The following is a 17,391-nucleotide window of genomic DNA, read 5'->3' on the forward strand; positions in this document are numbered from 1 at the left end:
TCAGTTTCCTCAACTATAACATGGAGATGGTATAGTAATGCTTATTTCATGGGGCTGTGGTGGATGGAAATAAGATGAGATTTTTGAAGGCAGGGTACTTGGTAAACAAATCAAAACTGCATGCTTCTATGGCTGCTCTTACCAGAGATATTTTAACATTGCAATGTAACGTGTTTAGTTAAGTACATAAGGTATGTAAAGGACACTGACCTTAAGTATAAAAATATAAATTTGTATACACCCATGTGAATACCACTGGATCTTGATACTGAACCTGTCAGCACCCGACAATGGTCATTCTTCCTGGTCTATACTATCCCAGGAGGTAACTACTATTCTGACTCCTATCACCACAAATTATAAATTAGTTCTGCCTGTTTTTGAACTTCGTATAATTGGAATCATACAGGCTTTTGTGTCTAATTTCTTTCAGTCAGCATAATATCTTCAAGTTATTCAAGTTGTTGCAAGTACTGGTAGCTCATTCTTTTCACAAAGTTTTTTTCACAAAGTTTTTAATGAGCTAACACCAGTCGGTCACAGTTTGAAAAGGCTGTGCATTTGCCCAAGAGACCAGAAAAATGAGGACCAGGGAAGCCCAGGGCTCTCCAGTGTTGAGCCAATACACCCTGTGGATCTCTACCAAGGCAGTTGAATCCAGGATGGCAGCTACCTTGCCCATGTGTCATTACCTCTCATCCCACATGCTAGGCAGACATCATGACTTTTTTTTTTTTTTGGCCACGCTTCGTGGCCTGTGGGATCTTAGTTCCCCGACCAGGGATCGAACCCGCACCTCCTGCATTGAAAGCCCAGAGTCTTAACCGCTGGACTGCCAGGGAAGTCCGCAGACATCATGAATTGATCTCAGAACATTTTTAAGAGATGTCCTGATGCAGACTCAGAATTCTTCTCAACCCAGTAATCCGAGTGACCCACACACCAATTAATTGGGGTTGGTACTAAAGATTAAATCGGAATATTCTGCTATCATATCACCAAGATGTATTTCTGGGCTCCCAGAGTTATGACATGAGGGGCTCTGCTATCATCCCGGCTTACCCCACAGCAATATGAGACTGGTGGTGGTGAGGTCTGCAGAGTCTGACTGTTCATATATTCTTTGGGCCATGGCTCAAACCCAGCAAATGTTTTGCTACCTGTGTGCCTGGTTGCACCATGACTTAGATAAGAGGGGAGAGGCAGATTTCTTAGATATGGAGGGGTTGATGGCTTGATGGAATCCACCTCGTTTTTGTTTTTTATTTTGATAAAAACATTGCAATGTCTCAATTACAAAACAAACAGAAGTGTGATTTATGTTTCACAATTTATGCTGCTGTGAATTCTTGACAGTTCTAGTATGTCTCTCACATTTGAAAAATTTCTTCCAACCTGGAAAGTTGGGTGAGATGAACTCTCTCATCCTTTGGGAATAGTTACCTTTAGGTGCAGGCTGGGGTCGTGGCAGATTACAACAACAACGACAAGGACAACATTCAAGGCATATTTTTGTCTATATGTAGATAATAGTCTGGGGAGGAGACTCATATATGTGAAATAATAGAGGAAAAGTTCCATTAAGCTCTCATTTATTTGAAACTCTGTTCCTAAGCAACAGAGTCCAGGAGGGGATAAAAAAGAAGCCAAGTTTTTCTTCATTGGAGAGCACTTCAGAACTGGTTTACTCAGAACTGCTTTACTCTTTGTTTTCATGCAAGGCTAACAAATGCAAAAGATTGGAAGCAGCAAATTAGATTGGTGGGCTTGGGCGAAGTATTGGCTACTAGACACAGCCTCAGTGCTAATAGATGGAGAAGTGATTCCTTTTTTTTTTTTTTTTTTTGGCCACACCGCGCAGCATGTGGGATCTTACTTGCCTGACCAGGGATCTAACCCACGCCCCCTGCATTGGAAGCGCGGAGTCTTAACCATTGGACCACCAAGGAAATCCGGAGAAGTGATTCTTGACAGCAAAAGACAAGGAAAAACAATGAAATGTGATCCCACAACCAGTTGGCCCTTTGTAATGCAGGGGCAAAAAAATCCTCAATTCTGCTACTTTTGAAAGTTTTGAGTCTTCTCCCGGTTTAATTGCTATTGTGCATAATGATGACCCAGAATAAAATATACATTTCTGAGCACCTACTCTGCTAGGCCTATGCTAAGTAAGCATCTTACATTCCCTATCTCACACAAGGTTGGAGGTGGTCCTATTGCTATCTCCAGTTTACAGTTTTGGAAAGGGAAGCTCAGAGTAGAGGAAGTAACTGCCCAAGTAAGTATTCAAAGTGGGTTTTGAACCTTTGCAGTCTAGCTTTGCTGTTAGCCTCTACTAGGTTTCGAAGAACGTGTTAGGTGAATACGGAGTAGACAGGCATTGCAGGTAGAGAAACAGCATATGCGAAGGCTATTAAGTTAAGCTAGTCAGTCACTCAATTTCTGAGTCTTGCTTACTCACCTACAAAAATAGTAACAGTATTATCTCTCATAGGCTTGTGAGAATTAAATGTGATAATGCATGTAAAGCATTTTCCACAGTGCCTGGATCATAGAATGTGCATAACGTTAATTACTGTTTTATAAAATATTCTTACTTCTTTTCCTGTTCTTCTACCGCTACAGAACTGGTTCCAAGGAGACTACATTTCCCAGCATGCGACCTCGCCCTTTGACCCTAGCTAGACCTAAAAAGCGCGCCGCCGAGAGCTTTAAGCAGGAAGACTATAGCCTCCCGGCATGCAGCGCGCCACCCTCCGTTAGATTTGAGAGACGGACGGCGCGTTGCCCACCGGGAGTTGTAGTCAGTGGCGTGTTTCCTTGACGCCGGCCGGGCCGGGCGTGGGGGCCTGTGGTAGGTGGCGCGGCCGGGCGCAGCTGCGGGGCGGAGGTGGCGGAGAGGCCTGCGGCGGCAGGGAGCGGCGGAGCGGGGAGCGGGTAGAAGGCGCCGGAGCCGAGCCGAGCCGGAGCGGGCGGCGCAGGCCGGCACGGCGAGCAGCAACCATGTCGGTGTTCGGGAAGCTGTTCGGGGCTGGAGGGGGTAAGGCCGGCAAGGGCGGCCCGACCCCCCAGGAGGCCATCCAGAGGCTTCGGGACACGGAGGAGATGCTAAGTAAGAAGCAGGAATTCCTGGAGAAGAAGATCGAGCAGGAGCTGACAGCCGCCAAGAAGCACGGCACCAAAAACAAGCGCGGTGAGTCGGCCCGGCCCCCTCAGACTCCTCTGGCCCGGACTCCACCTTCGTGAGACTTGCCCCAGTGTTTGCTCAGGTTCTGGAACTCTTATCCCGTCAGACTCCCTTCCTTGCCTTTCCCGGTCCGGGACCCCTCCCCGTCTGACTCCCTTCAGTGTCTCCCGGAGCCCTGGACTCCTCCATCGTCAGACTGCTATTTCAGCCGTCTCGTCTCAGGCTCTCCCCATTCTGCCAGGCCCTTTCGGCTCTAATTTCACAGCACTTCTTCCTCCGCCCTCACTCTATTCGTTTCTCTTCCGCCTTTTCCTCCTCCTTCTGGCCTGCCCTCACCCACCTTCCCAGATACTGCCGCCGCCTCCTTGGCTCATTTCTGCCCTCCATCCTGACACTTGTGTCCTTCCTGGTCCCACCCCTACCCTCTCCCGACCCCTCTATGGAGTCCATGAGCAGTCCTTGGTCCCTCCCCATCCCCCTGACTCAGAATTCTTCTTAAGAAGCCGCCTGGATGGAGAGAAAAAGGGACTGGGGGAGAGGAGACCCCCTGGTTCGGGCTCTATTCACTTGCTGAGTGAGCTTGAGCAAGTTCCTTTTCTTCTTGAGCCTCATTTCCCCATCCGTCAGCCGGACTTTGGCCTCCATGAGGCCTAAGGTGCCTTCCAGCCCTGTGATTCACTTCTTGTTGCCTTATCAGAGTTTCACGTAGCGCAAGCCTTTACCCGGTGACTCACCGCTTCCCAGTCCCTGTGTACCAGAAATAAGGATTCCATTCCTCCTTTGGCCCCGACTCCTCCCCCAGTCCCCACTGTGGTTCAGGGCAGGGATATTGAACTCTGAGGCACTTTACTTACTGTTGTATGGCTTTCTGGGCAAGTGCTTTGTATTCTTAAGTGAAGTGAATGTGAAAACGCTTTAGTAACTGTAAAGCAATTCAGGAATATTTGATTTTTCTCGTTGTTATGGCAATATGAGAGTGAGCCATAGCGTAACAACCCTCCCCCTGAGAAGGAGGAAAGGTGAGAGGGGTTTAGGAGCTTTACAAACAAGTATTTAACTCAGAAGTCTGCAAGTCACTAGCTGTGTGACCTTGAGCTAGTGAATTTACCTCTGAAAGGAAGATATGGATTTACAGTGCCCAGTATACAGTAGGGGTTAAATAGATGTTTTCTTCATTTTAACAAAAGCACAAAATAACCCATCCTGAGGATGCTCCTTTGCTGATAGTCAGTGGATACTCTGGACATTCTTTTTGGGGGCTTACTGCATGCACTGTATTCACAGGGTGAACAAAACACAGCTTCCACCCTAATGAGGGAGAAGACAGAAATAAATGAAGAAAATTTTGTCTAGTGATGAAAAGTGCTAAAAAAAAAAATTGGATGGGGAGTGATGGGGTGGGAAGGGGTGTCACTTTAGATAGGGTGGTCAGGGAAGTCCTCTTCAAAAAGGTCAAGTTTGAACTGAACCTTGAGAACTTACCAGCTCTGTAGAAATCTAGGGGAGAAGCCTTCCAGGCAAGCAGACAGCATAGAAAAACGCCCGGAGGTTGGCCTCTTTTAAGAAACAGAAGACCTCTGTTTCTGGAATGTAGTGATTGAAGAGGAGAGTGGTATAAAATAAGTGGGTGTGGGGTGGACTTTGAACTTCCTGGTAAAGAGTTTAGATTTTATTCCAAGTGGATGGAAAGCTGTTGGAGGGTGTTACGCGTGTCCTTATCATTCACATAGTTTTAAAAACACCATCTGGCCTCTCTTTGGAAAGTAGACCTGTGGGGGGTGAGAATGGGAGCTGGGAGACCAGTGAGGACAGAGGCAGCCATGCATTTGTGGCCTGGAGTCCAGTTGTAGCTCTGGAGATGGAGAGCAGGGTTAGATTTTGCTGTCTCTGGCATTTTTCTGTGATGACTCTCCCTCAGTCAGGATCCTCTGTTGTTCACAGAGGTAATTTAGAGTCAGTGTTTTGACCAGGCTGCATTTGGGGAACGCTTTGCCCATTGCCGGGTGGAGGAGGGCATCAGTTTACATCATCTCCGAACTGAGAGAGCAATTTTCCTGTGGTCTTTTGATCTGGAGCAGTTTTGTTTCTACCGTTTTAGAGGTGATTAATTGGCTTTCAAGAGGCTTGGAGAGAGGCTGCCAGCAGACTGTGGAGGACCAATCTCAGCTAGTTGTAATAACTTTTTGGAAAGCAGTCTGTCTTCTTGAGTTTGCTTGAGAGGACAGGAGCTACTGCCCTTCTTTTTAGTGTACTCTCGGGGAAGGTCTTATTTGCTTATAGGAATAGTGCTCAGAGGTGTTAACACCACAACATACCATTCATTTAGTTACTTACTGACTTGAGCTGTGCTGGGACTTGGAGGATCAGAGATGAAAATACACTGTTCCTGCCCTCCAGGGACTCAGGATTGGAAGTGTGTGTATGGTGGGTTTTTTTTCTTTGTTTTGTTTTGTTTGTTTGTTTTTTGAGTTTGTGTGAGAGAGAGAGAGAGAAAGAGAGAGGGAGGACAAGGAGGAGAAGGAGGAGGAGGGAGGAGGAAGAGAGGGAAGGAAACATACCAGTCAGTGCTGAAACATGAGTGTGTACGTGGGGCTCAGGCTGCAGAGGAGAATATTCTTGTCTGGAGGGGAAAGGGCAAAGGTGGCTTGGCTGAGGAAGGAGATGTGAAGTGGGTCAGCAAGGAGTTTGGGGAGCCCTGAGTGAGAGCATCTCCTGGTGGGAGTCTGTGGGGCAGGACAGCAGATGGTTAACACTGGGGAGTGACCTGTAGCCTTTAGACTTTGACCTGGAGATGGTGAGGAGCATAGGCTGTCTTAAAGCAGAAGAGACAGACCAGCTTGGATTTCTGAAAGAGCACTGCAGCAGTAGCAATAAAGGAAGGAGTGTCAGCTGACCAAGAAGGGACTGGAGGCAGGAATCCAGTAAGGGATATGGGTAGAATCTCATGGACAGTGCACTTGAGCTGTAGCTTTGTCACTAGCTGTGTGTCTTGGGCAGGTTACTCTGTACCTCAGATTCCTCCTCTGTAAATAGGGGTACTAGTATCTACCTTATTAGATTAAATTATGTTATGCATGCAAAGCTCTTAGTAGAATGCCTGCCATATGGTAAGTGTTCAATAAATGGTTGCCATTATCATATTACAAGGAGACTCTTCAGGTGGGAACAAAGGGCCTAGAGTAGAAGCATGGAAAACTAGATGAGAAGTAATACATATCAGAGATTTTTCTGAAGGAGAATCAGAAGAAGGTTGGTGATTGGTCAGAATTGTGGGCAAGATGAAGGAGAGGGAGGAGTTGAAGACAATTCCCAAGTTTACAGCTTGGACAATGGGTGGATGGTGATGCCATTAACCAACTTCAGAAACTCAGAGGAGGAGCAATTCTTCATAATTGTGAGTCCTTTGAAGTTTGTAAAACTCCTTTTTTCTTATGAGTCTCATGATATCCACCGAGACTTTGAGCTCCATGAGGCAGGATGTGATAGTCATGTTCATTGCTGTGTCCCCTGTATCTAGCACGGTGCTGGCATGTAGCTAATGCTCAGTAAGTATTTATTAAATGATTGCAAACAGTCTTGGGGGTATGTTCTGTTATTCACATTGTCCGGAGAGGAAAATGAGGCTGGAGAGAGGATGTAACTTGACTCAGAGACCAGTTCTTCTGGTGGCTGTGGGCATCTTGTGTTTTGTTTACTCCCATGATGGCTGAAGGCATCATCATGACCTTTGTCATCACTCAGATCATTAAACACCCACCTGTGCAAGGTGTGGTGCTGAGTCGGGGGGAAAAAGAAGTGAGACAGGACTAGGTCCTGCCCTGTGAAGTGTGTAGCCAAATGTGGATGCTATTTTTGTGACGTAGATGTTGGAAAGATGATAAATTGTCCTTTGAAACAAACCTCTGCTGCTCAAGTAGATTATTTGCATCAGGCAGGTGTGTTCCAGGCAGTGGTTTCAGGTAGGGGCCTAGAGCAAAATTTGGATTGCATATTTTTTCCAAATTTCTTTTTGTTTCCTTTAGTGATGTATTCATTCTTAAGCATGTGGCAGGCTCTTAAACTGTGTCCTAGGTCCCATGCTCAGTGCCTGGAGCTTAGTGCTGGGAATATAGAGAAACCAGACACAGGCCCTGACATCCAAGGCACTTAAATATTGTCATTTTTCCTTTACTATCAAGTGGAAATAATATTCATCTCACATGACTGTGGTGAGGATTAACTAAGATAATATTCAATAATATTTATGAAAGAGTGTGGCACATTGTGGATATTGAGTAAGTATACTTTTTTCCTTTTCTGATAAAGTTATTGTTGATCAAACCTCTTTGGTCAAGTGGAAAAGTTCTTTCACTGAGAAATAGATGGGAACCAGGAATGCAGTATAGGTGAACGGACGAAAATCTCCCCAGCTTAGGTCTTTTTTGGTACCTTTCCAAACAGTGCCCAGTTAGTGTTCTCCTTAAGAAAGGTGATCATATATCAAAGATTATTTTCTTCTTAAGGCATTGTAACTAGTTATGAAATATCTACCCTAGGTGGTTCAGATTTCCCTGTTTTCCCATTTTAATAAAGATGAAACCAGGCTGTAGAAAGGATCATATTTTAGTTTAACAAGAGAATTGTGTGAGATTGGAAAATGGAGATTGGATATCTCACCCTAAACTGGTACATTTCTGTTGGGTTTATGAATGCAAATCAGTTCATTTACAGGTTAATTTAGGTTCAGTTGAAAATGTCTGATGGATGCAGAGAGGCCAGACGCTCATGGGAAATATATCTTCATTAAGTCCTGCTTATTGCTGGAGCCGGGGTGGCTCTCTCATGTTTAATAAAGTTGCTCTAAAATGTTAACACGTGGGAAGACATCTTAATAAGTTAAATTTATAGTGAATGTGGCTTTTTGGTTCTCTGCAATCAAGGTGTCAGGTTGAAAAGCACAGCATCTTAATGGTGCGTGTACCAGCAGTATCTCCTATCCCAGAGGCCCGGGGATGGAAAACCCGAAACCCACCCAGGGAACTGAGCAATGAGGATTTCCCTTGGTGATGCTTAAGTTTCTTGTTTAAAGAGATGGTTGGCCAGATTGGCTTTGGTTTACTTCTGAAGACAGATGGAGTGTCAGAGAAGCCTATGCGTTGGCTGTCCAAACATGCTGGCGCCTCTGATTCAAATTACAAAATCTTTTTTTGCCCCATTTGGCAGGAAGATTAAATATTTTTAAGTGCCTGCCAGTAGGTTTCTAATGTGATTTGAAATTCAGGATAGATTTTGTTTGGAAGTTTAGCTAAATGTGAGGACCTGTGAGCTAGACTGTTTTGCTCAGGGAAGTTCTGAGTTGCCCTGCGTTGGGTTTGAGTGTGGAGAACGAGGTTCTGGAGAAGAGCCTGTGAAGATGTGTGTGAGCCATATACCTCTGGGGCAGAAAGCCAGGACCTGATTTGTTTACAGTGGTCCAGAGCCCTGAGATGGAGCTAGGGTCTACTGGGAGGAGGGGGTGGAGTTCTTGGGGCCTTGAGGGATTCCTTTGGGTAGGAAAGGTTTGTGAAAACTTGGTCCTCTTGCTCTGCCACTGTCTTTGAAAAAGTGAGAGAGAGGATATCCAAAAACAACAACTTTATATTGGTCACTTTGAGAATGGATGGTTATAATTAGAAGGAAAATTTGAGCATAGCAGCAGAAAACGACAACAGACTTAGCTGGATATAGTACTGGCCTGTTTTTTAAGGTGTTTGCTTAAGTCAGCAGATGTTTGTTCAGTTCCTTCTAGGAGGAGGGCAGCATGATGGTGTAAGTAGAAGATTCCCAGTTTGAGTGGCAGCTTCACCACTCACCAGCAATGCCTTGGCAGTTATCCTCTGAGTTTGTTTCCCCGTCTATAAAAAGGCAGTAATAACAATACTTCTTAGGGTTCTTGTGAGGATACAGAATAAGGTGATATGTACAGAATGCATACCAGAGTGCCCGGCACAGAGGAGGCACGTAAATGTTTCCTTGGTTTCCCAGGTATAGTCTTAGGCACAATAAGGGATATAAAGATGGATAAGACACTACAAGGGCTTACAGTTCAGTGAAGATGACACACACATGTACAAGTAACTGATGAAAGGCAAACTATGTACAAATGAAGTGTTAGAGGAAAATACAGCAGGAAGAGATTAATTCATCTCTGAGGGGTGGCAGGTTCATCTCACCCAGTCACCCATCCAGTGCCCAAATTCCCTTTGCAGTATTCCTGCCAAGTGATTAACCTCTGATTGAACCTCTCTGCTGATAGGATTTGTATTAGGTGCTCTATCCTCCCACGCTACAGCATAGTCTGTCTTTGGACAGCTCTGACTATGAAATCACCTTTCTTATTTGGAACTGAGATCTGTCTTCCTGTAGTGCCTACCTCTGGTACAGGTTGGGGTGGTAGCTCTGTAGGGAAGCAGTTTGGGCTGGAGGAAAGAATGTGGGATCTGGAGTTAGAAGGTTTACGGGCAGATCCCAGCTCTGACACTAGACAGTGGTGAACTGTTTTCTTCAACTGGGAAAACAGGTTGCTAATTCTGCCTCTTGGGGCCACAGAGAACAGGTCTAATCCCCCTTTGGGAAGACAGATCAAGGAAAATGGGGCTTACGTCTCAACAGGTCTTCTCTGTTCCATTGACGGTTCCTTGCCTGGTGTTTCTGTTCTTTCCTTGTTACCCTCCTCTGGGTGGGCTCCTGTTCATCAGTTTTGCTCTTAAGGTGTGGAGTGGGCAGAGCTGACCATTCTGAATATGCTGGCTGAGGTCTGAGCAGCACAGCCCAGCACACACAGGACTAGCCGTTTGTTAGGAATTAATTTGGTTCTGTGTGCTGTAAGGCCCTGATAATTCCCATATCACTGACACAGTTGTTTTTTTTGTTTTAAACAATTACACTTCCCTGTGGCCTTTCATTAGTAAAGGAATGAGCATCTAGGAGCGCCTGAAGTTTGTTTGGTCCTTCTTAAGGAGTCTTAGCTGAAGGATTGAATGATTTAAGTTCTTAACAAGAGCATCTGGCTGGCTTGATTCACCCATAGCTTCTATTTCTAGTTTTCCCTCCTCCCTCTTCCTTACATGGCAAAGCTAGCAGGAGGGCTTATTTGAGGGATGTGGGAAAGCTACACATCTTCATGGTCCTGGATGTTTAGCTGAAAAGATTAGTGGAATGGTATGGTAGAAAAGTCTCTGGGTTTGGGATCAGAAGACCTGAGTTCACATTCCACCTCTGCTTGCTAGTGGAAGTCTCCTCCTGTCTCTGAGCATCAGCTTCTTCAGCTGCAAGAACAGGATACACTATTTACTATACAACTTTGCTACTCATACAGAGAACAAACAGGTGGTTGCCAGAGGGCAGGGGTATGGGAGGCATGAGTGAAATAGGTGAGGGAGATTAAGAGGTACAAACTTTTAGTTATAAAAATAAATGAGTCAGTCAGAGGAAATGTACTGCATGGGGAATATAGTCAGTAATATTGTAATAACTTTGTGTAGTGACAGATGATAACTAGGCTTATCATGGTGATCATTTTGTAACATATAGAAATATTGAATCACTGTATATGCACCTGGAACTAATATAGTGTTGTAGGTCAATTATACTTCAATTAAAAAAACAAAAAGCAGCACAGCATTATAAATTAACTATACTTCAATTTTTAAAAAGGTTAAAAACAACAGCAATAACAACAAAACTTTGCCACTCAAAGTGTGGTCTGTGGGAACATTGTGAAATTGTTAGAAATGCAGACTCTCAAGCCCCACCCAGACTTACTGAAGCAGAACCTGCATTTTTATGAGATCTCCAGGTGGTTTGTATGCACATTAAAGAGACAGCTCTCTATAGTTATTGTAGGGGTTACATGAGAATGTTGGGCATTTTTCATATGTCCATGCCAGTATTCTTTCCTGGACACTCAGGGATGCTGTCTACCTGGCTAATTTGCTCACTCATTTTGTGGCTCAAAGATTGAACTCTTATCCAGCTCAGCCTATTCCCAAATACCTTCAGTAATCTGATGAAGCCACAGAATGGTTGGAGAATTCAGTGGAAGTCTTCCTTCCTTCCCTTGAAAAAGAACTTGAGGGACTTCCCTGGTGGTGCAGTGGTTAAGACTCCACGCTCCCAATGCAGGGGGCCCGGGTTCGATCCCTGGTCAGGGAACTAGATTCCATGTGCATGCTGCAACTAAGAGTTCGCATGCCGCAACTAAATAGCCCACGTGCTGCAACTAAGGAGCCAGCGAGCCGCAACTAAGGAGTCTGCCTGCCACAACTAAGACCTGGTGCAACCAAATAAATAAATAAATATTAAAAAAAAAAAAAGAAAAAGAAAAAGAACTTGAACACATGTCCTCCTGATGGGGTAGCAGCCTTCTTCATGAAAGAAGCCAGCCATCTAGATAATTGACATGCATTCAGTAAAGCTGTTGGTCATGAGGACCCACTGGTTGTCAGGCACCAACAACTCTGGTGATAGGTTAGGGGTAGTTCCCATCCTCAGGGAGCACCACTGCCTGGTGGGGTGGTGAAGAAAGAATTTTCACCCAGTGAGCTTGTGTAGAGTGCCATAAGGACCCCAGGTGAGGAGATAACTCCACCTGGAGTGGGCTAGGAAGTGAATTTTTTAAAGTCATATCTTTTTCCACCAGAAATTATTTTTCAGTGAGTTCTGATTTCTTGGTTCAGTGGCTTTGTGACTGTTTCCTGTTCTGTTTATATGGCATTGATACTGTTATGATCCACCAGTTTTCTGCATCAGGAGGAACAGATGTTCTCTGAGTGCCTGTTCTGTGTTAGGAGCCATCTGAGATGCCATGTGGATTTCCAGGCAGTGAAAAAGACACAGCCTGGTGCAATGGATCCTGCTGTTGGACAGATCTGTGGCTCTCTCAGAGGAAAAAGTTATCCTGACTAAACAGCCCATACATTTTCTGACTGGAGTCTTAGAACCATCCTAGGTAAAGTGTTTCTTTCAGGAGTGTTTCTTTATGGATAAAGTCAAGCTAGAAAATGCAAGGAGTTTCTCAGCTAGGGGAGAGGGAGTGAGGTGGGATGGTGAAACAGGAAATTTCATCATCAAACTTGCCCTATTTAATTCTGTAAAATGACATTTTTCTGGATTTTAAGGTGATAGTGAATTTTTGAGCAGGATTCCTAATTGGGTTAAAACCCAGCAAAGAGCTCTGTCATCTCCTTTTCACCCTCAAAACCAACCAAACAAACCAAAAAACAAAACAAAACAAAACACCCCAGGATCAAGCACCAGGTTGCTTAGGATGCTTGCCCTGGAGCTTGAGGCACAGCACAACCTGCTGAGGAAAGTTTTCTCCTGTTGAACAATCAGGGCAGTTGAGTTTGCTCAGAGCCATGAGGCTCTGTGTGTCCCAAAGCAGGAGTTCAGACATTTACCCAGTCAGGGTTTTCTGCTGAAGTGTGAGGCCCTGCCTTACACTCCTGCTTCCTGGAGGCCCAACTCCTGGTGGGGGGATAAACCTCGGAGAGCAGTAATTAAAGTCCAAAATTGGCCATTAGTGCCAACCGCAAGAACACCCTAAATGTAGCTTGGTGGAGATTTGAGTTGGGGAGATTTGCCCCAGTTTAGGGTTGGGGATGACAGTGTGACCTTTTGCTTTAGGCCTTAAAGGAGTTGGCAGTGACCGGGTGGGGAGAGGTGGGGGTTGGGTGCGAGCACTTCCTGTTTGGTACAGGCACCACCTCAGCTCTAGAGTTACAACTGGAAGTTGCAGAAGAACTTTTGCTCTCTTCTAGCTGTGTTGAGTAAAGAGTAGGGTGTATTTGAGGGAAGGGGTTTTGAAACGAATTTGGATATTGTACACTTTCAGGACTCTGACGCTGAGATCCCAATAGACATTTGCATTTCATTTTGCATTTCAGATGGTCCATTTTAAAAGAGGGTTGCTAGAAATGTTCGCTTCCTTCATGCACCCATTTGATAAATATATATTAACTTGAGGTGTGTGCCAGATACTGTCCTAGTTTACTGGGGACATGCAGGTGGAGACAGGTCACTGCCTCTGAGGTGCTCATAATCTAGCTAGCGTGACAGACAAGTAAACAGATACAATCAAGGTACAGTATGATCTGTTCTAGAAGCATATTCAGACTTCAGAGAATAGGATATGCAGTGGAGGGAGTCAAAATAGCTCTGTGTGTGTGTGTTACTTGAATCTGTGTTTTGTTAAATAGTTATTTTGGAGAGTGGTAGAATGTTAAAGCAGTAGGGAACTCAAAATGTGTGAGTGCTTGAAACTTTGAATTAATAGGAGAAGTTTTGAGAAGGAAAACCAGGAACATGGGGATATATGCAGTACCTTTAAAAAGTACTTTATTTGAATCAGAAGCCCCTTTGGTGGGGACATAAGAATGGATAAATGTTTAACTTAGTCTAGTCATAAAATAATTAGCTTTAGAATATTAAATTTAAAGTGCAGCTTATTCTGATGATTATTACTTTGCTTTACAATTTGCTTTACAGTTGTCTTACTTCCTACAAAAGGAAGTAGGAACTAATAAACCTGAGGAGTGGGTTCTTTACTGTCTGCTAAAGCAGGAACTGTAAGTTCTTTGTTTGTAATCTGTGTAAGGCTTGTAACATGTATAAGACCTGATAGTTGTAAAAGCAAACACAAGACTTGCACACGTGTGTAGCGGCTGCTGTTCTCTGCAGAGGTTTGAAGAGGAGTTGCTACTCAGATGAGGCCACCTGAAAGGCTCCCCATTTGGGTGAGGAGTTTGATCAGCTCAGTGTCCCCAGAACTCATTAGACTAGTTTCTTAATTTTCCATCAGCTGGATCAGTTGCTTTCACCTCTCCAGAGCATTTTCTCCTTTTAGAATCTTGCACAAGGGCAGTAATTGGTTACAGATTGCTTAGAAGATTTGGGTGTTGAGCTGTAGTGGGTGCTGATAGCCCTCTGTGGCCATAGCCAAAGAGGGAGCTGGTATCAGCCTGGCATTCAGCTTGTTGCTCTTAGGAGGCAGGGCCGAAGGGCTGGCGGCTGCTGACTACCCTTCTTTTTTTTTTTTCTGGCCTCATCACGAGGCATTCGGGATCTTAGTTCCCAACCAGAGATCGAACACGTGCCCCTGCAGTGGAAGCGCGGAGTCCTAACCACTGGACCACCAGGGAAGTTCCTGACAACCCTTCTTTTTTTTTTTTTTTTTTTTGTTTCATGCTTTTATACATATCCAAAGAATTATAGATACCACAGCAATTTAATATTTATCATCATCCAAAATTTAAAAATACATGAATGACCTTTTAACAGTAGGAAACGTAGTGTTCTTTTCCCTTCTTAAATTCATATTTCCATTCCATTTCCCCAATTTTACCCTATTGTAATGTATTTCATGCTTGAAAATCCCTTATTAGTCATCCTAGCATTATTCTATGTAATAAGAGTATAATATAAATCAAAATAATTTTTAAATTTCCTGTAATCTTAAGGTTTTATAGGTTAAATTTTTGCTTCTGGATTGAGTTATTGTTAAAATTATTAAAACAAAATTAAGTTCCTGACAACCCTTCTTATGCTTAGATTTTAGAGGTAATTTTGGAGGTGTAAAGGACAAATAGCATTGTAGAAAACACCCTTTCTTAAGTTATTTTCATCATTCTAAAAAAGTATTTTGAAGCAAAAAAATTTTTTTCAGGACAAAAATCTTCAGAAAATGAAAATATTCCCCCCCATCTTTGGGAAATGCCATGCACTTTACAAACTTGATCACGTTTGATCTTTTCAACAACCTCATGTATTAAGTGGTATTACTCCCCCCATCCCCCCATTTTAGAGATGAGAAAGCTGAGGTTCAGATTACTTGAGTCACTGGGCTGACCCAGGAGCCTTGGGCATCCTGAGGTGGGCTGCATCACGGTGGGCTGTAGTATCTTTGGTGTTCCATAGGGCCAGGACTCCATAACCTGGAGTGCTTATAACTCACCAGTGGACAAAATCTTGTTATTGGAAATTAATTTTTACAATATTCCCTCCGGAGTATGAGCACCTGTTATTCTGCAGGAGAGTACTTCACATTTGTGCTGGGTTCTGTGGCTTCCAAAACACTTTCACATCCATGATCTTATTTTGAAACTCAGAGAAGCTTTAAAAGGCAGATGGGGCAAAGTGATTTTAACCCACTTTGCCGAGGAGGAAACTAAGGCTCAAAGCAATTAAGTGGTTTCCCTAGGGCCTGAGCCAAGGCTAGCCTTCATTAGGCTCCAAGTCTAGTGCTTTCCTGCCACATCGTGCACCATTCAGGCTCCCTCTTATTTATGCTCAGTCTCGAAAGGCTGTGTGTCAGTAATGGGTATGGGTTGGGTGGAGGAGGATAAGGTTTCAGGTTCTTAGAGTGACTGAATCATCTTATACACAGTGGGACTAGTGCCAGAGAGAAGATGGAGAGGAGGCTGTTCGTACGTGTCTGGAATGGTTTGAGAGCCCTTATTCACTGTGTTCTTTCATTCACAGTCCGCTACAACATGGGCACTGTGCATTCCCCAGCCTTTATTTTACAGCAGTAAGCTTCTTTTCTCAGCAGTCTCTAGAGCAGTCTTTCTCAGTCTCGGCACTATTGACATTTTGGGTTGGATAATTCTTTGTGGTGGGGAGCTGTCCTGTGCATTGCAGGATGGTTAGCAGCACCCTTGGCCTCTACTCACTAGATGTCCATAGCACCCCCTGATTCCCCAGTTGTGACAACCAAAAATGTCTCCAAAAACTGCTAAATGTCCCCTGGGGGCCAAAAGCTCCTAGGGTTGAGGACCACTATTCTAGGGTTGGTGAAGCCACACAGGTACAGCTCTAGAGCTTCAGAGGCTGGCCTAAGGGTAAGGGATCTTAAAGAGCAGAGCTGGGAGGACCTGTTAGAGTGCTTTTTTTTATTTTTGTTTTTTAATTTATTTTATTGAAGTATAGTTGATTTACAATGTTGTGCTAATTTCTGCTGTACAGCAAAGTGATTCATACATACATATATATATATACATTCTTTTTCATATTCTTTTCCATTATGGTTTATCACAGGATATTGACTGTAGTTCCCTGTGCTATACAGTAGGACCTTGTTGTTTACCCGTTCTCTATATAATAGTTTGCATCTACTAATCCCTGACCTGATAATCTCTAGGTCTATCCATGTAGCTGCAAATGGCATTATTTCATTCTTTTTTATGGCTGAGTAGTATTCCATTGTGTGTGTGTGTGTGTGTGTGTGTGTGTGTGTGTGTGTGTGTATCTCACATGTTCTTTATCCATTTATCTGTCGATGGACATTTAGGTTGTTTCAATGTCTTGCCTATTGTAAATAGTGCCTCTGTGAACATAGGGGTGCGTGTATCTTTTTTTTTTTCTTAATTTTTATTGAAATATAGTTGATTTACAATGTTGTGTTAGTTTCAGGTGTATAGCAAAGTGAATCAGTTATACATATACATATATCCACTCTTTTTTAGATTCTTATCCCATATAGGCCATTACAGAGTATTGAGTAGAGTTCCCTGTGCTATACAGTAGGTCCTTATTAGTTATCTATTTTATATATAGTAGTCTGTATATTGTATCTTTTTGAATTATAGTTTTGTCTGAATATATGCCCAGGAGTGGGATTGCTGAATTATATGGTAACTCTATTTTTAGTCTTTTGAGGAGCCTCCATACTGTTCTCCATAGTGGCTGCACCAATTTACATTCCCACCAACGGTGTAGGAGGGTTCCCTTTTCTCCACACCCTCTCCAGCATTTGTTATTTGTAGATTTTTTAATGATGGTCATTCTGACCAGTGTGAGGTAGTACCTCATTGTAGTTTCATTTGCATTTCCTGTTAGAGTGCTTTTAATCCTACCTTTTTGTTGTTCTGCTGAGGAAACCAAGGTCTAGAGATAGCTCAGGGCATCCTGGCTCTGCTTTCTGGGAGTGTAACTAGTAATAGTGTCCAGACCTGAATCCTTCCTACCCAAGACTTCTTTCATCATCCCAGAGGCCCTCAGTCTTCTCAGGTTGGAGGACCCTTATCTAGATCCAAAAAATATTTGGTACGATCATGTGATAATAGTTGTGCTTTTAGTACCCATTAATTGAGAGGTACATTATTCCGTTCAACCAGTATTTACTGAATACCCACTATTTTGTGTCTTCGTCCTAGGACTGTGTCTGACATGAACAGTAGTACGTGGTC

The 17,391-nt window shown here is 43.8% G+C and overlaps 1 protein-coding gene across 1 annotated transcript in view; it reads left to right on the forward strand.

The window, feature by feature from the left end:
• The first annotated feature begins 2,828 nt into the window (after positions 1 to 2,828).
• The window catches only part of CHMP4B (charged multivesicular body protein 4B), a 46,766-nt gene continuing 32,203 nt past the window's right edge, over positions 2,829 to 17,391 (forward strand). Inside the window, exon 1 of the mRNA XM_007193268.2 lies at positions 2,829 to 3,193. Within this exon, the coding sequence (XP_007193330.2) occupies positions 3,004 to 3,193 (190 nt within the window). The 5' untranslated portion in view covers positions 2,829 to 3,003. The remainder of the gene's footprint in view (positions 3,194 to 17,391) is intronic.

The sequence above is a fragment of the Balaenoptera acutorostrata genome, chromosome 15 (assembly GCF_949987535.1).
Source record: "Balaenoptera acutorostrata chromosome 15, mBalAcu1.1, whole genome shotgun sequence".
NCBI lineage: Eukaryota > Metazoa > Chordata > Mammalia > Artiodactyla > Balaenopteridae > Balaenoptera > Balaenoptera acutorostrata.